The 15,681-nt window shown below is 46.5% G+C and overlaps 1 protein-coding gene across 2 annotated transcripts in view; it reads left to right on the top strand.

Moving 5' to 3' along the window:
• Nucleotides 1–15,681, top strand: part of ITIH5 (inter-alpha-trypsin inhibitor heavy chain 5) — a 109,428-nt gene that overhangs the window by 76,763 nt on the left and 16,984 nt on the right. For both annotated transcript variants that reach the window (XM_054436167.2, XM_054436168.2), the window contains exons 8-9: nucleotides 6,694–6,862; nucleotides 12,663–12,972. In XM_054436167.2, the coding sequence (XP_054292142.1) occupies nucleotides 6,694–6,862; nucleotides 12,663–12,972 (479 nt within the window). The remainder of the gene's footprint in view (nucleotides 1–6,693; nucleotides 6,863–12,662; nucleotides 12,973–15,681) is intronic.

The following is a 15,681-nucleotide window of genomic DNA, read 5'->3' as shown; positions in this document are numbered from 1 at the left end:
GAGGAACCAGAGTGAGAAGGGCCCAGCGCCCTGGCTGAGGCCACCCCTGCCTGTGGAGTGCAGTTCTCTGAGTTATTGATCATCACTGCAGCTTGTCTATCAGGCAGCTCAGAGCTTCCTGCACATCCTCTTTCTCAGTAGTGTCTGTCTTAGGTTCTCAAGGGCTGGGCTGTGTCTCATGTCCCTTGCATTCACCTCCCCTCTATTTTCCTCTTTCCCCTCCCGTCTATTTTCCTCTTTCCACTACTCTTTCTGTTTGTCTCTTTCTCTCTGTCCCTGAGTGTTCTGTCTGTCTGTCTCTGTCTCCTCTCTCTCTGTTCTTCTTTGTCTGTCTCTGTCTCATTTGTTTAATAATACAGCAGATATTTACTAAAATCCTGCAATGTACAAAATGCTACCATGTTGGGAGGGTGGAGCAGGGCAAGGGGATGGCTGTTTTGAGGAACTCCCTGTCCAGTGTGACAGATGGATCATTTATTCACTGCTCACTTATTCAGAACACATTTGTCAAGCATCTCCTATGTGCCAGGCACTGCTGGGTATTAAATATAGAATAATAAATATACAATAATAAACCAGAAAAAGTGGCTGGGCTGGGCGTGGTGGCTCACGCCTGTAATCCCAACACTTTGGGAGGCTAAGGTGGGTGGATCATCAGGTTGAGAGATCGAGACCATCCTGGCCAACATAGTGAGACCCTGTCTCTACTAAAAATACAAAAATCAGTTGGGCATGGTGGCGTGTGCCTGTAGCCCCAGCTACTCAGGAGGCTGAGGCAGGAGAATTGCTTGAACCAGGAGGCGGAGGTTGCAGTGAGCCGAGATCGCACCACTGCACTCCAGCCTGGCGATAAAGCAAGACTCCATCTAAATAAATAAATAAATAAATAGATAGATAGATAGATAAATAAATAAATAAATAAATAAAACAGAAAAAGCTCCTGCACACAAAAGCATAGACTGGAGATGGACAGACCAGTCAATGCACAGAGAGAGAAGGACATTCTCTCTATCAATGTGAAAGGAGAGAGCGGGGGCCCATGCTTTGGGGAATGGTGGGCAGGGCTGGGAGGCAGGGAAGGGCTCTCTTGGAAGATCATGTGTAAACCCAGGATTGCAGGACAAAAAGGGACCTGCAGCAGCAAAGACTGAGAGGAAGAGGAAGGGAGCTCCAAGGAAAGGAAACAGCAGGTGCAAGGGTCTTGGGGAAGGAAAGAGCTTGCAGGAGTCATGGCGGCACAGCGTGGACATCCTGTAGCTGGGGTACGTGTCAGCCAGTGCGGCATCGGGGATGGAGCTGTCACCTGTCTTCACTGTTGAGTTAGCAATGGCCTCACCAAGGAGGGGACATATCAAGTGAGTTTTGAAGGGTGGCCATAGCTCAACGTGTAGGGAAGGCGGGGAAGGAGGGCAGCTCCTGGTGCCACCACAGGAAGTCATGAGAAAGCAGGGTGGGTTTAGGGAAGCTGGGTGTGGGCGAATCAGACCTTATTGTTGATAGCTGGGGCAGACTAGCAGGAAATAAAAGACAGGGATTTGAACCAGGACCATTTATTTTAATAAGGAGTTTGTATCCAAAAAGAGACATTAGGCCAGGCGTGGTGGCTCATGCCTGTAATCCCAACACTTTGGGAGGCCGAGGCAGGCAGATTACGAGGTCAGGAGATTGAGACCATCCTGGCCAACATGGTGAAACCCCGTCTCTACTAAAATACAAAAAATTAGCTGAGCATAGTGGTGTGTGCCTGTAAGCCCAGCTACTCGGGAGGCTGAGGCAGGGGAATTGCTTGAACCCGGGAGGCGGAGGATACCGCGCCACTGCACTCCAGCCTGGTGACAGAGCAAGACTCCATCTCAAATAAAATAAATAAAATAAAATAAAATAAGAGACATTAGACTTTATGCTGACGGCAGCTAGGGGCCATGGAAGGCTTTGAAGAGAGGAGGGTTGAAAATCCACGTGGCAGTAATGCAGGGCCACGCTAGGTCCTTCCTAGAGCACAAGCCCTTTGTCGCTCCACTTCCAAGTATGGGAATTTATCCTAAGGGAAGAGTCTTGGGCACAAAGACATGGGGATAATGAGCTTCCCAGCAGCGCTGCTCAAATATTCCAAAATATTAAAACATGGTGGATGCGTGTGGGAGGATGCTGGGTTGCTGTTAAAATGACGTGGCAAACATTTCTCCATTGACATGAAAACCGTATATGATATGTTACAGTAAAGAGAAACTTTACAGCACAATATCTGTATTATATGATCCCACTTCCTTTAAAATCACACATGCACACGCACACAGCTGGGGATGTTTCTGGAGTGGTGTGTGGCACACCAGCATTTTAGTAGTGGTTGTCTCTAGGTAGGTGTGATGATGTGAGTTGTACATGTTTTTCTTCTGATCTTTCAAAAAATGAGTAATATTTTTGTATTAAGAAAAAGTACACAGGGATATTTAGGGAGAGGAGTTGGAATTCCAGGGTGGTGTTGAAGGATGTGAGGGCCTGACGTCCAGGCTTCCGCCCTGGACCACGGGTGAAGGTTGCAGTGTCCTCTGTCCCGGGACAGAGAGCAGCAGAGGAGAGGGAGATTTAAAAAGATGAAGGTTCCATTTTCCACCTAGTCGAGTCTGAGCTACCTGTGGGACATGCAGGGAGAAACGGTTGGCAGGTCAGTCTGGATGGAGCAAGAGAGGCCAGCTCCAGAGATGAACCTGGAAGTTCACAGATGACGATGGTAGTTGGCACCATGGGGATGGATGATGTCACCTGGAGCTGAGAACCTCAGCTGAGAAAAGGACCGTGTGACTCACCCTGAAAGGCCAGCAGGTGGGGGGAGGGTGGACAACAGCAAAGCCCAGGGGAGCACCAATCCCCTCCAGGGAGGAGCCGGAGAAGCCAGAGCAGGAGGAGTTTCAAGGAGGGAACAGCATAGACTTGACAATGTCTTCTGCAGAGTGCTGGCACATCTTGGGTGTGGATTCTGTTTATTTGCATGGAATACTTTGACACATTTCCTGGGGGTGGGAGCCAGGCATGGGAGAGGACAGGAAACCGCTGCAGTCAGCCCCTCTGAACAAGCAGAGTGTCGGGGGATAGGAGGAGGGAATAGCAGAGGAGAGAATGGAGAATAGTGGAGGTCTCCGAGCCCTGGGAATGGAAAGGAGCACTCCATTGCTGTTCTTTTCTCCCCGAAGAACTTGTTGCATTCTTCAGTAGGATGAGAAGGTGGGTTTAATGAAATATGTTCATTGTTCTTGTCCCTGGGCAGGTGCAAAAATCCTGCAGTGCCTTCATTTTTTTTTTTTGAGATAGTCTCGCTCTGTCGCCCAGGCTAGAGTGCAGTGGCGTGATCCCAGCTCACTGCAACTTCCACTGCCTGGGTTCGGGTGACTCTCCTGCCTCAGCCTCCCAAGTAGCTGGATTACAGGTGCGTGCCACCATGCCCAGCTAATTTTTGTATTTTTTTAGTAGAGACAAGGTTTTACCACATGGGCCAGGCTGGTCTTGAACTCCTGACCTCAAATGATCTGCCGGCCTCAGCCTCCCAAAGTGCTGGGATTACAGGCGTGAGCCACTGCGCCTGGCACCTGAGTGCCTTCTGCAAGGATGTTACAGGAGATGGATACATTAATTGATGCCAGAAATGGAGCAAAAGAAACAAAGAAATAAACAGAGCCCATCAACATACAGGGACTTGGAAGAGATCCCCAAATTTGCTGCACATTTAAAGGGTGACAGCTCTGAGTAATCTCGGCTCCAGCTGTCCTGGGGCTGCAGATTCTGCTGCCGTTGGTGCACATGCTGTCCCTGACGTCAGACTCCCTGCATTTTAATCCAGTCTCCTGTGGAGCATGATGCTTAGCCACTCCATGCCTCGGTTACCCCATCTGTAAAATGGGAATACTAATAGTTACTTTCCCTCAGGTGGCTTGTAAGATTTAGAATTGATCACCTCAACAGAGGAAGAGCCTGTACACTCAGCAGATGCTTGGGGAGTAGGAAGCTCCCAGGAAATGCAAGCTGTTAATATCGTCAGCGTCGTCATCATCATCCTTCTAATGATACCATCAACTCCATTGCTTTCTCAGCCTGGGAATGAAGAAGTGCTGAGAAGTGGAGGAACATTACTTTAGCAAAAACCCACAGGGAGAAAGTTAGGCGAACGTTTGCTCAGCCTAGAAACTCTTAGTTTACTAGCCCTACAGAAAAAAATATAATGTGCAGATGTGTTTTATTTATTTTTTGAGACACAGTTTCAGTCTGTCACCCAGGCGGAGTGCAGTGGCACGATCTCGGCTCACTGCAATCTCCGCCTCCCAGGTTCAAGTGATTCTCCTGCCTCAGCCTCCTGAGTAGCTGGGATTACAGGTGTGCCACCATGCCCAGCTAATTTTTTGTATTATTAGTAGAGACAAGGTTTCACCATTTTGGCCAGGCTGGTCTCAAACTCCTGACCTCAAGTGATCTACCCACCTCGGCCTCCCAAAGTGCTGGGATTACAGGTGTGCACCACCATGCCTGGCTAATTTTTGTATTATTAGTAGAGATGAGGTTTTGCCATGTTGGCCAGGCTGGTCTCTAACTCCTGACCTTAAGTGATCCGCCTGCCTCGGCTTCCCAAAGTGTTGGGATTAGAGGCATGAGCCACCGCACCTGGCCTAATGTGCAGATTTAAAAATAGATGCATTGAGATTAGTTTTCTGAAGTAGAATTTGAGGTTCCTACAAAATTCAAGTTGGACAGTGGGATATGGGATGAGCAGTTGGATTCAGGATTGAAAGGAGGCTGAGGAGTAAGGAAGAGAGAAAATTCCGGAGGGAAAGGATACGAAAGCAGTGGTTATTTCACCCAGCCAGAGAGGCCGACGGGGCCATCTGTCTGAACCTGGGGAAGGAGGAAAGGCAAAGAGTCATGAACCGGGGAAGAGACCTACAGCGTGTTTTGAGGGTGGACCAGAGCTCCTTAGCACATGTCCTTCTGGAAACCACCACTCCTGACTTCACCGTTTCTCTTAAGCTCTGCCGGGGCTTTCCACCAGCCAGCAAGTAACAGCAAACCCATCTAGAACTCTGATTGTGTGCCTGGCCCTGCTCAGAGCCCTTTTCATCTCGATCCTGATTTAATCCTCATGACAACCTGATGAGGCAGGTACTATTACTGTCCTGATTCTATGGATGGGGTAACTTGGGCTCAGTGATATCAGAGAGCAAGTAAATGAGGGAGCTTACTGCTCAGGGCCCCAGGGCCCCACGGAGAGTCGGGGATGAACCCAGCCTCAAGGGTGACAGCTGGCCCTGAAGCCTGTGCTCTTCACCTTCATAAAGGTGCCAGATGTCCTTTCATGGTCATTATATAATGAAAGTCCCTGACCTCCTATGCTGAGCCTCTAAGTGTCTAACAACAGTGCTGCTTGGGAAGACAGGGTTTGCTTACAGTGTGTGTGGATTACTATAGAAACCTTTTCTAGGCCCCTAGAGTGTTTCTGGTTTCAGGTCATATGGCTTCTTTCTTCTTTCTATGTGTCACAGCTGACTTTAGTGCATACCTGTTATCAGTTAGCATCCCCAATCTCACCTGTATTACTTTCTGGTTTGGCTCAAACCACCTTCCTTCTCTTCAGAATGCCCTTCCAAGCCCGGTGCAGTGGCTTACGCCTGTCATCCTAGCACTTTGGGAGGCTGAGGCAGGTGGATTGCCTGACCTCAGGAGTTCGAGACCACCCTGGGCAACATGGGGAAACCCCTGTCTCTACTAAAATACAAAAATTAGCCAGACATAGTGGCGTGCACCTGTAATCCCAGCTACTCAGGAAGCTGAGGTAGGAGAATCACTTGAACCTGGGAGGCAGAGGGTGCAGTGAGCTGAGATTGTGCCACTGCATTCCAGCCTGGGTGACAGAGTGAGAGTTTGTATAAAAAAAACTAATAATAAGAAGAATGTCCTTCCAGTTCTTTCAAGGTATTCTTTAAATCTCATCCTCAAATTCCTCTGTCTAAAGCCTCACTCATGTCACTCCAGTCCACAGTAATAATCTTTTCAATTCCTGTGGTATTTATTATTTGGGCCTTTAATTTTATAATTCATTAAATGTTCATTCATTCATTCATTCACCTGCCTCACCTTTGTCTAGCACCTCCTTCTTGTCACTAGGTGATAGGAAGATGAAGGAGACCCACCTGCAAAGAACTCACAACCGAGTAAGGGAAGGAGATAAAACAATCATCATCATTGTGTGATGTGTGCTTTATAATAGGAATGCGTTGAGGGCTTTGCCAGCCTAAGGGAGGGAATGATCAGCTCTCTTCAGGGAAGTTAGAAAAATTTTGAACAGAGGATTTGCACACTTGCCTGGCTCTTAAGAATGATGAGGGGCTTGTCAAGTGAAAGATGGAGGTAGGGTGGTGGGGAAGAACATCTGGGGTCAAGAGAACAGCAATTGTGGAGACGCGGAGGCCCAAAGCACCGTGGCAGGATGTAGCATTCAGCACTGATTCACTCGTGTCTACAACCGTAACATCTTTATACCATTTTTTCCAGCCAGGTAACCAATTTCTTGACATTCAGCCAAGTGCCCTTTACATAGCTGACACTGAATTTGAACCCTGACATTGTTCCTGGGGGGGGCGGTTTCTAGAACAGGGGACAAGTGGACTTACGTGAGCGGCTGTGACTGGTTTTGCTTTTGTGTTTGCCTAGACCAAGGATGCCCTCTTCACGATTCTCCATGACCTCCGACCCCAGGACCATTTCAGTATCATTGGGTTTTCCAACCGGATCAAAGTATGGAAGGACCACTTGATATCAGTCACTCCAGACAGCATCAGGGATGGCAAAGTGTACATTCACCATATGTCGCCCACTGGAGGTAAAGATGACACCTTCTTTTCACATTGGCTTGGCTTTGAAATAATGTTTTTTGTTTGTTTGTTTGTTTTGCCAAGAGATAAGGATTTGAAAGCTGGGGTTGATGACAGGAAACGAGACTGCAGGTGAGAGCTTTCTCAGCAGCTTAGGTTGCTCCAAATACCAAATCCGTATTCTCCTTTTCCAGTCTACAAGTGAAGCTGGTGAAGTTCTGGGGGTAAATAACCTGATAGGTGTTTGGAGGCTTTCCTGGTTCATCTCATGGATCCTGTTAGAAAAAGTCTTGCTGATACGAGAACAATACTGTGTTTGTAAATGGTTTAGGGTGGAGAATTAAAGCCGCACGGACCAGCCAGTGCTTCATGCGCACCTTGGGCAGGGGCGGGTGGAACTGCTTTGCAAAACAAGGAGCCCTCTTGGTAGAGCTGCAGCAGAGTGAGTGAAACATGCATCCCGGTGGCCTGGGAGGGCTGCGGAAGTAAAATGTGATGGGGAGGATGTGGGCTGTCAGCCACTGCACGCTTGTCTTGGGTGGTGCCCAGGTAAGGGTGCAGAATGTTAAGAGAGGAGAGAAAAGATCATAAAGAATTCTGAGAAGAGTGGAGAATCAGAGCAGTGTGTTACCAGCTGTCCTAGATGTTAAGTTCTCCCAGCACAGGACCTGCGCCTTACTCTTGCTGTTCCCTGTATCAACAGTGCAGTGGACACAGAAGAGGTGCTCAGTATTGGAGCATTTAGCAGAACTGGACCTACTCCCTCCCCCTCCCTTTCAGGCTCTGTACAGAGACCACCTCCTGGTTAATTCCACTTCAGCTGTCTGGAAACATGCAAAACACTCTGTTCAGTCTTCTCCCATCTGGGATTTTCCATCTTTCATATATTCATGGTTTCTCAATCCAAGACAAAGCCCTCATTTCCCAAATGAACTTAATTTGGAACTTGATCTTGCTGGGCTGGTACTTTCATTTATACTGGGATTTCCTACTAGCCTCCCAAACAGTATAATCTAGGAACTGTTTTGGTGTTTGATGGTAGAAATAGAAGATTAGATTTAATATGATAGTGATGCTCTACAGCAGGAAGTCTACAACACCATAAAATTCTTGAAGGAACAGATTTCTCTTCATGTTTACATAGCTCCTACCTGCATGCACGGTTCCTAACACAGAGGGCATGCTCAATGGATATTTGTAGATTGGATATATTTTAATGGCACTGCTTACTAGCAGAATGATGTGTGTGTGCTGGTGAAGTGGGGGCCTTGGAGTAATAAACAGCTTTAGAAAATGGCTGGGCCGGGTGAGGTGGCTCACGCCTGTAATCCCAGCACTTCGGGAGGCCGAGGCGGGTGGATCGCCTGAGGTCAGGAGTTCAAGACCAGCCTGGCCAACATGGCGAAACCCCATCTCTACTAAAAATACAAAAAGTTAGCTGGGTGTGGTGGCAAGTGCCTGTAATCCCAGCTAGTTGGGAGGCTGAGGCAGGAGAATTGCTTGAACCTGGGAGGAAGAGGTTGCAGTGAGCCAAGATCACGTCAGTGCACTCCAGCCTGGGTGACAGCGAGACTCTGTCTCAAAAAATGAAAAAAAAAAGAAAGAAAATGGCTGATGTATGTTATGGTCTTTTGGACTCCAAGCCTTAGAAACCCTGTGGGTTTCCTTTATTTTTCTTGACACTGCATTACCCTAGCCTCTGCAGGTGAACAGCAGATCAGCCTGCTTCTCTCTAAGACGTGTAGCATCAGGATTGTGAGCATGGATTTGGAAGCCAGACTGCCTGGGTTTGAATCCAGCTCCACCTTCTCTGTGCTTCAGTTTCCTCATCTGTAGAATAAAGATAACAATGGAGTTGTTACCAGGATGGAGTGAGTTAAAGCATTTCAAATGGTTAGAATGGTCCTGGCACGTAGGAAGTCCTCTTTAAGCATCAGATGTGGCCATTATTTTCACCCACTCGGGTAAACCCTCTCACTGGTACTTGTGAGTCCTTTGATGACAGCTCCTGTCTGTTTTCAGTGGGCAGGAGATGCCCCACTTGATGTGGGCTTGATGCCAATCCCTGCAGGGCCTCTGGTGGCTGTGTGCCATCGGGAAAGCTAATCCGTCCCCCTGCCTGGGCTCTCCTTGGCTTTAAAGTGGAGTGAGAGATTTGGCACCATTGCTGAATATAGACAAGAGAAAAAAATGCCAGTTCTTCCTTGTTCACACACCCAGGGGCACTAAGAAATTAGACTGGGCCTTAAGAAAGGCAAATTAGGCCAGGCGCAGTGGCTCACACCTGTAACCCTGGCACTTTGGGAGGCCAAGGTGGGCAGATTGCCTGAGCTCAGGAGCTCGAGACCAGCCTGGGCAACACGGTGAAACCCCATCTCTACTAAAATACAAAAAAATCGGCTGGGCGTGGTAGCTTGTGCCTGTAGTCCCAGCTACTGGGGAGGCTGAGGCAGGAGAATTGCATGAACCTGGGAGGCGGAGGTTGTAGTGAGCCGACGTCGCGCCACTGCACTCCAGCCCTGGTGACAGAGTGAAATTCCGTTTCAAAAACAAACAAACAAACAAAAGAAAGGCAAATTAGCAATTCCAATAAAATGTAAAATAACTTTCTTTCCATTTGGACTCTGTATCTTAGCAAGAATTATGAACATTTGGTCATGGACATAGCCTTATCTACTTTTTTAGCTAGAAAATCTGGAGGATGTTACACCATGGGGGAGATGATATGGTTCTCTCAGATGAGGTACATTTTAATTTTAATTTTTAATTTTTGTGGGTCCAGAGTAGGTATATGTGTTTATAGGGTATATGAGGTATTTTGATACAGGCATACATTGTGTGATAATTACATCAGATCAATGAGATATCCATCACCTCAAGCATTTGTCCTTTGTTACAAACTATCCAATTATACTCTTAGTTATTTTTAAGTGTATCATGAAATTATTATTGAATATAATCACCCTGTTGCACTATCAAATACTAGATCTTGTTCATTCTTTCTAACTACTTTTTGTACCCATTAACTATCCCTACTTCTGCCCCACCTCCCACTACCCTTCCCAGCCTCTGGAAACCATCCTTCTACTCTTTATCTCCATGAGTTCAATCGTTTTAATTTTTAGCTCCCACAAATAAGCGAGAACATGGGAAGTTGGTCTTTCTGTGCCTGGCTTAATTCACTGAATATAATGAGCTCCAGTTCCATCCATCTTGTTGCAGATGACAGGATCTCATTCTTTTTGTGGCTGAATAGTGCCCAGTGGTATACATGTACCACAAATGTGGTAAAATTTGCAGGTAGAGAAAAGTCACTCCAGTCAGGATGATGGATGGTGGTGATGGTCATCAAACTCTAAATTTACTACAATCATGAATTGGACACTTAGAATGGGTGATCTTTTGGTATGTAGATTTTATCTTAAGCCATTTAAAAAAAAAACAAAGGAAATAGGTGTTCACACTACAGTAAGGGCTCTGCTTTACTTGGTGATGGTGGGATGTTGGTAGCTTAGTTCAGTGGAATTCTTAGCTAACCCAGAAACCTCACTGTAGCTGGGGTTTCAACCTCAACCACCCAACCACCTGTCTCTCCATCCACCAAACAAATACTTGTTCAGCTCCTATCAAAGACACAGGCCCCAACTTTATTTATTTTGCTCCCAAACTTAAATTGTCTGATTTATTTTAATCATAAAGTAGTAAATTTAAGAATACATGGGGCCAGGTGCAGTGGCCCATGCCAGTAATCCCAGCACTTTGGGGGCTGAGGTGGGCAAATCACAAGATCAGGAGATCAAGACCAGCCTGGCCAACATGGTGAAACCCCGTCTCTACTAAAAAAATACAAAAATTAGCCAGGCATGGTGGCATGTGCCTGTAATCCCAGCTACTCAGGAGGCTGAGGCAGGAGAATTGCTTGAACCCAGGAGGCAGAGGTTGCAGTGAGCCAAGATCACCCACTGCACTCCAGCTTGGGCAAGAGAGCAAGACTATGTCAAAAAAAAAAAAAAAAAAAATGCATGGATGGCCAGGCATGGTGGCTCATGCCTGTAGTCCCAGCACTTTGGGAGGTTGAGGTGGGAGAATCGCTTGAGCCCAGGAGTTCGAGACCAGCCTGGGCAACATAGTGAGACCCTGTCTCTAAAAAAAAAAAGGAAAAGAAAACATGAAAACATTCTTTTTTAAGGAAGCAGGGAAGCAGTAACCTGTAGTGTAACATACATGCAGAAAAATATACATGTAGTAAGTGTACAACTTGATATGTTTTCGTAAACTGAACAGAACCCGGACCCAGATCAAGAAACAGAACATTTAGAACTCCAGAAGCCTGCTCATGTTCTCACCCCATTTTTTTCCATGGAAGTATCTATTCTAAAACATTTGAGGAATAAAGAAAATCGTCAAAAGAAAAGAAGGAGAGAAAAACCTCCTGTTGTCCACAGATGTCTGCTAATGTCACTGGTGTTTATTGTTCCATCATTTCTCAGAGTTGAGATTTGTTTTCTGTTTCGTATCGTTTTTCTAAGCCACATATTCCTGATAAAAGTTTTCTTCCCTTTCGCCCCCAACTTTATTTTATTTATTCATTTATTTTATTTTTATTTTTTCTGTTGAGACCGCGTCTCACTCTGTTTCCCAGGCTGGAGTGCAATGGCACGATCTTGGCTCACTGCAACTTCCGTCTTCTGGGTTCAAGTGATTTTCTGACCTTAGCCATCCGAGTAGCTAGGATTACAGGCATGTACCACCACGCCCGGCTAATTTTTGTAGTTTTGGTAGAGACAGGGTTTTGCCATGTTAGCAAGGCTGGTCTCGAACTCCTGACCTCAGGTGATCCACCCACCTTGGCCTCCCAAAGTGCTGGGATTACAGGCATGAGCCACCGTGCCTGGCTGGCTTCCAACTTTAATCAGAGCTTTTGCTGACAAGGGCCTCTGAAGGAAGAAGGGTGGCCAGAAGGAGAAATATTTCATGCCTCCTTCCTCTGTGGGGTTCTGGCAGCAGAGGTGATCTGAAGGGACAGGAAGCAAGGAAAGGAGAGATGATGAAGGCAACAAATTCATTCTTTCATCAGCTCCACCCAGCCCTAGACAACACTGGAAGGCATCTGAGATGAAAGCAGCTATCCTCCTCCTCTTCATTCCATCCCCCTCCTCCCCTCTGCTGCTCTTTCTCCCTCCACATTCCTGCTGTCCTCTATGCTCAACACCTTCCTGCTCTTTTCAAAGCCATTCTCAGAAGAGGGCACAGAAGCCATTGAAGCTCAGGTAAGCTAAGGCATTGCCACACGCCTTCTGGAGAAGGTTTGTTACAGTGGGTAATCCCCAGTCACTTACACGCATTTAGTAAATGCACTTGCTTTTAGCAAGTTTCTGGATGGCCCCTTAACATCTCACTACTGTGAGCATTTGGGTGGTTGAGCGTGAACTGCAGCTATGAAAGTGCATTCAGGCTGGGCGTGGTGGCTCATGCCTGTAATTCCAGCACTTTGGGAGGCCAAGGTGGGCGGATTACTTGAGGTCAGGAGTTTGAGACCAGCCTGGCCAACGTGGTCAATCCCATCTCTACTAAAAATACAAAAATTAGCCAGATATGGTGGTGTGCGCCTGTAATCCCAGCTACTCGGGAGGCTGAGGCGGGAGAATCGCTTGAACCTGGGAGGCGGAGGTTGCAGTGAGTGGAGATTGCGCCATTGCACTCCAGCCTGGGTGACAGAGCAAGACTCCGTCTCAAAAAAAAGAAAGTGCATTCAGGGTGGGGAGGTGAGTGCAGAGGCTTGAGCTGTCCCATGTTGGTGTCCTGCAGGCACAGACATCAACGGGGCCTTGCAGAGGGCCATCAGGCTCCTCAACAAGTACGTGGCCCACAGTGGCATTGGAGACCGGAGCGTGTCCCTCATTGTCTTCCTGACGGATGGGAAGCCCACGGTCGGGGAGACGCACACCCTCAAGATCCTCAACAACACCCGAGAGGCCGCCCGAGGCCAAGTCTGCATCTTCACCATTGGCATCGGCAACGACGTGGACTTCAGGCTGCTGGAGAAACTGTCGCTGGAGAACTGTGGCCTCACACGGCGCGTGCACGAGGAGGAGGACGCAGGCTCGCAGCTCATCGGGTCTGTGGTCTGTCTTCGTAGGTGTGAGAGGCTGTTCGAGGGGCTGAGGTGTGGCTGCAGTGGGAACTCAGAGAGGAGTGTGTTGCTGCACCCCAGCCTTGCATCTGCTGACAACGATCACAGCTCATTGCAATGGGAGGCGTCACAATGTGTTTTGAAACCAGGCAGATCAGAGTTCAAATTCTGATCCTCCTTTACGACTTTAGGCAAGTTTTTTTTTTTCTTGTGATGGAGTTTTACTCTTGTTGCCCAGGCTGCAATGCAGTGGTGTGATCTCAGCTCACTGCAACCTCTGCCTCCTGGGTTCAAGCAATTCTCCTGCCTCAGCCTCCTGAGTAGCTGGGATTACAGGCACACACCACCACGCCTGGCTGATTTTGTATTTTTAGTAGAGACAAGGTTTCTCCATGTTGGTCAGGCTGGTCTCGAACTCCTGACCTCAGGTGATCTGCCCACCTCAGCCTCCCAAAGTACTGGGATTATGGGCGTGAGCCACTGCACCCGGCCTTAAGCAAGATTTTAAGACAGTCTGTACCTCTGTTTTCTCATCTGTAAAATGAGGATTATGGTTGGTTGCAGAATTTAATGAGAAAATCGCTATATAAAAACACTATGTATAGCATTGGCACGGTGGCCATCCCATATTAAGTATTTATTGAGCTCTCATAGTTCATTGACATCCTGATATTTCAAAGCACTTTCTAGTAAGTTTACTTGTATTCTACCCTGTGAGTAAGTAGCGGAGTACTGTTATCTTCATTTTGAGTACTAGTTAAAAGATACTTTTATTTAGAAGCAAAACCATCAGATAAAACTGCTAAATAATCAGATTATTTTGAGATGGAGAATAAATGAGATCTTTTAAATGAGAGATGGAGAAAACTTAGATCTTTTAAAACAGAAATAGCTTCTCTCGGATATTATGTTGCCACACACAGTCTGCCCCTTTGCTGTTCATTGAGTGAAGTGCCAACTCCCAGTTCAGCGTGAGGTGCTTTATCTGCATCGTGGCATATATGTTATCTACTTAAAAGCAAAGGGGAGGTTTGGGTAGATTTAAAGGTGTTTAATAGCCATAATCAAAGGACATTTATTAATGATAAGTGGAAATGGAGACCCTAAGGTATGCAGTAAAGACAGGTCCTCGGTTTGGGATTCACCACCATTTCCTACCACACATTTTAATGAAAGATTTAAATGAAAACACAGATTTGCTTTCCATATTTTAAAAATTATTCAAAACTAGAGCCAAAGGGGAGCATCTGATGCACTGGATAACAGAATTGAGATTCAATAAGGCATTCAGAAGCAAAAGCAATTATGCTGTAACAAGTCAGCTGTACTGCCATCCCACTGAAACAATGATCAATACCTGGCAATTATGAGAACTTATGATACACCAGGAACTTCTATGTGCATTATCCCAGATGATCCTCACAGAAATCGTAGGAGGTAGGTGTATTAGGGTAAAGGCTAAGCTGCGATACAGAGATGATGGAAGGCAAAGGCTGAAATAAGATAGCCATTTACTTCGCTCTCCTGTAATGGTAACAGGCTAGATCCTGCTCCAGGAAGTCATTCAGGGACCCAAGCTCCTTCTGTTTTATTGCTCTGCTTCCCTCAGTTGTTGTCCTTAATGCTACAGGATTGAAATTCAGTCACTATCACTCATGTTTTCTAGCTGCAAAAAGGGAGAGAGAAAAGAAAGCCAGCATGGATTTTAAGCAAATATTGAGAAGTTGCACGTCTCACTCTTACCCATATTCCATTGGGAGGACATAGTCACATGGCCATTTGTGGCCTCGATGGAGGCTGGGAAATGTAGTTTGTAGCTGGATGGCCGGAGCTCAATTCTTGTGAAAGTAGGGGAAAATGGACTTTCGGGGACAGCTAGCAGGTGACCAAAGAAGTATTGTTAACATCCTGATTTTCTAGATAAGGAAACTGAAGTTCAGAGAGGTTAAGTCACATGTCCCAAGACGCACTGCAAGGAAGCAACAGAGATGGAAGTCTAACTCCACAGCCTATGCTTTCTAGATCTTTTGAAAGGGAATTTTAATTGTCTCCTTACTTAGCAAGAAGCAACCATGTAACTTAACTACAAGAAAAGCAAATGCAAGCAAATGTTATACACACAAACTCATGCAAGTCAGGTTTCTGAAGTAGAATGTGCTGCTTAAAGCACATCTGGAATTTGTATTTGGTTCTAAGAAAAAGGTTTTTAAGAGGCCCTTTAAGAAACGTAAGTGTACACAAAGGAAATTTACCAAGACTGGTGAGGGAATCTTGAAATTGTATCACAGGAAGAATAGTTCATGAAACTGGGGATTGACTGGGCTTAAAGGAATGCACAGCATTGGTTTTTAAGCATCCAAATGTCTGTTGAAATGGATTACACTAATTCTGTATTGTTCCAGAGGCAAAACTGAAACCAGTGGGTGGAAATTTCAGGGAGGAAGATTTTAATCGACTATAAGCAGGTTTTTTCTCATCATGAGAGTGGTTGAAAAACAGCTCAGAAGCGGCGTGAGAGAATGCGTTCCCTCTCACCAATGGTGTTCAACCTGCTGCCTAGTGACCTCCTGGCAGAAATATTGTGTGGGGCACCATGTTGGACTCGATCGCTTCTAAAATCAGACGCATCCTCCTGAGAGTCTGCAGTTTCCTTTAGGACTGTCCTGCCTGCTGTCAGAGCAGGGCCCTGATCTC

Source organism: Pongo pygmaeus, chromosome 8, assembly GCF_028885625.2.
Source record: "Pongo pygmaeus isolate AG05252 chromosome 8, NHGRI_mPonPyg2-v2.0_pri, whole genome shotgun sequence".
NCBI classification, from domain to species: Eukaryota; Metazoa; Chordata; class Mammalia; order Primates; family Hominidae; genus Pongo; species Pongo pygmaeus.
This window is presented reverse-complemented; position numbering and strand designations above follow the sequence as displayed.